Consider the following 2,614-nt stretch of genomic DNA (forward strand, 5'->3'; position numbering starts at 1 on the left):
AGTATTTCGTTTTACTTTTCACGTCCATTCGCAACATCTAATAATTAGTCTATGGCCCAAAACATTCCAACTGTTTGATGCTAAAATCTATACTCTATTTTAGTCGTCTGTAAAAATAATATAGACGCATTTAATTTTCCCATATTTCACTTTATGTTCATTTTCATAAACTTTCATCAAAATTAAAATCTCGAATAAAAACGGAAAAATGTTACTATTTTAGGAAGATACTCTTGAAAATCATCAGTGTAAAAAATCTTAATTAATTTACTTCTAAAATTATAATTATATAATAATAATTGAAAAAAAACATGTTAATTTTGTATTATAATTTGTATATATAAATATTATTTATATAAAAATAGTAATAAAATGACATTTACAATATATAATTAACATTTTTTTATATTAGCAGTCTTGGAACCACTGTGATTTTTACAAACATAATTGTCAAGCACTTTGGGTGTTTTTTTGACACATTCTTCATGTATTTTCCTGCTTTTGGAATGCACTGGTTCGAAAGATGTGCGATCGGTTATCGACATTCCAGGTTTATTTGTCCTCTTGTGCTTCACTTGGATCGGCTTACCTCTCAGTACAAAACCATTCATTTCGATGGCCTTCTCCACCGATTGTGACAAATCGAATTCAATGTATGCACAACCCTTAGGTTTTCTACTAATCGTGTTAACTGGAATGTAAATACGTTTTATTTTACCGCATTTAGAGAATATTTTTCCTAGTAACTGTGCGGTAGTCCCATAATCTACATTTCCAACAAACACAGTTCTACTATCTGCTTCAATCTTCTTTTTCAAATTCTCACCAATTTTTGTCAACAAGTTCTTTGTTAACAATTTCTTCATGTTCTCTAAACTTTTAATCTGTTCATCATTATTTTCACTTGAAACCTTAGATTTCCTCACAAGTTTTGTCGTGTTTTTGATAGTCAGCTTGTAAATATTTGTAGTATTAACTATATTACCTTTAGGTGAAAATGTATTATTTCTAATGACTTTGATCTTCTCTCCATTATTTCCATTTAAAACCATATTTTTCTCATTCTTATCGTGGCTTTTCTTCATGTATTTCAAAGTCAACTTAACGATCTTTTTGCCATTACCTGCATTACTTTTTAAAATATTTTTTCTATTATCCTTCTCGTCAATTGAAAATATATCTTTCAATTGTTGTTTTCCGTCCATCACCAGATGTATATTCAGGTTCCCAATAGTCAACTTTTTGAAGTTGGCCATCATTTCCTCAAACTGTAGATCCTCACTTTTATTATCATTTTTCAAAACAGTAATTTTGTTGTTGTTTTTTGTAGATACTTCAATTTCAGACATCGTGTTTAATATATAAAATTTTAATTAAAATTAAATTATAAATTCTAGAAAATCAAACCAACTTTTATTAATTTACAAATAATTCTTGAGATTGTTTTGAGATACTGAAGTGTTAAGACGGCGGTGCACCTTGAACATGGATATCATCACAATATTTTATAGTTAAGAGTAAAATTAATATACAGTATACCTGCATACAGCATAGTTGTAAGACAATCAATTCTTGGTGGGTAAATTCACTGCTGGTAGGCTCAACCGGAATGACAAATTCGGACTGCGAAGAGCACGTTCCATCCGAGCAAGGTGAAAAATGGAAGAGAGCGACAAAAACGAAACAAAAAATATACGCGGCAAAACGCTGCTATTTTGACTAAACTAATACATATTGGTAAGGAGAGTTGCAGCAAAAGTCCAGAATTTTTAAGAAATCTTGCAGAACTGGAAAAAAACAACAAATCCAAGAGATAATAAACTAAATATTAGTGAATAACCCTTATTTATTTCTAGCCAGTCTGCCGGACGGAAGAGTCCCAGCTTAAATACATACCATCTCCAAATTTAACACGAAAAACCATACCAAAAGTATTTCGATACCATCCATAATATCATAAATTGATAGCATACTAATCAAAGATAAAAGTATCCCTTGTCACTGGTACCAAATGAAAAGTGAACACTCATTTAAGATTGTACCTAATGGTCACACTATGAGAAATATAAGCAACATCAGAAGTAGGAAAGAATATCCTTTGAACAACCCATCAAAAGAAGGGAAATATTGCAGTGCGTTCCTTGTCAATGCTATGAACACACCTAGAACTACTGTTCTAAGAAGCCGCGTTACGTAAAATTCGGGCAAATGAATTTCATAGCTAATTGCCGGAGACACCGGAGATAGTAACTCAGAGCTGAGAGTGACTATATGAAGTTTGTTTCTATATTTAGCCTTTAAAGCAGCTACAGCAGAAAAATACATTTTTATAAAGATAAGTGGTGGAGAAAGGTACAGTGCAATTGATTTAATAAGAGAATAATTACAAGACAGTCCAGTCCAAAAAAATGTTGGGATTAGGGTGTTTTGGGTTACTTTCTTTTATATTTTTGTTTTATATTATCTAGGGAGAACAAAATTATTCAAGCAAAAAGTGGGCGCAATACGAAAAATTAAGAATCGCTAGACTAGGGTATCGTTTTAATTTAGTTTGAATTCACTAAATGCATAAAATAATTACAAAATTGTAAGCGTAATCATTTACATAAGATTT

At 30.8% G+C, this 2,614-nt stretch overlaps 1 protein-coding gene across 1 annotated transcript; it reads right to left on the reverse strand.

Annotated features, from left to right (window-relative positions):
• Window positions 1-380: 380 nt before the first annotated feature.
• LOC108566936 (polyadenylate-binding protein 2-like) lies at window positions 381-1,626 on the reverse strand. Its single transcript, XM_017927072.1, has 2 exons — window positions 1,540-1,626; window positions 381-1,478 (listed from the first exon to the last, which is right to left on the reverse strand). The coding sequence occupies exon 2, from the start codon at window positions 1,347-1,349 to the stop codon at window positions 393-395; it is 957 nt and encodes a 318-aa protein (XP_017782561.1). The 5' UTR covers window positions 1,350-1,478; window positions 1,540-1,626; the 3' UTR covers window positions 381-392.
• Window positions 1,627-2,614: the final 988 nt, after the last annotated feature.

Source organism: Nicrophorus vespilloides, unplaced genomic scaffold (genome assembly GCF_001412225.1).
Source record: "Nicrophorus vespilloides isolate i.1.1-1 unplaced genomic scaffold, Nicve_v1.0, whole genome shotgun sequence".
Lineage (NCBI taxonomy): Eukaryota > Metazoa > Arthropoda > Insecta > Coleoptera > Silphidae > Nicrophorus > Nicrophorus vespilloides.

Excerpts from the sequence above, each read along its gene's own strand:
- LOC108566936 (XM_017927072.1), bottom strand. The coding sequence starts at position 1,349 with ATGTCTGAAATTGAAGTATCTACAAAAAACAACAACAAAATTACTGTT.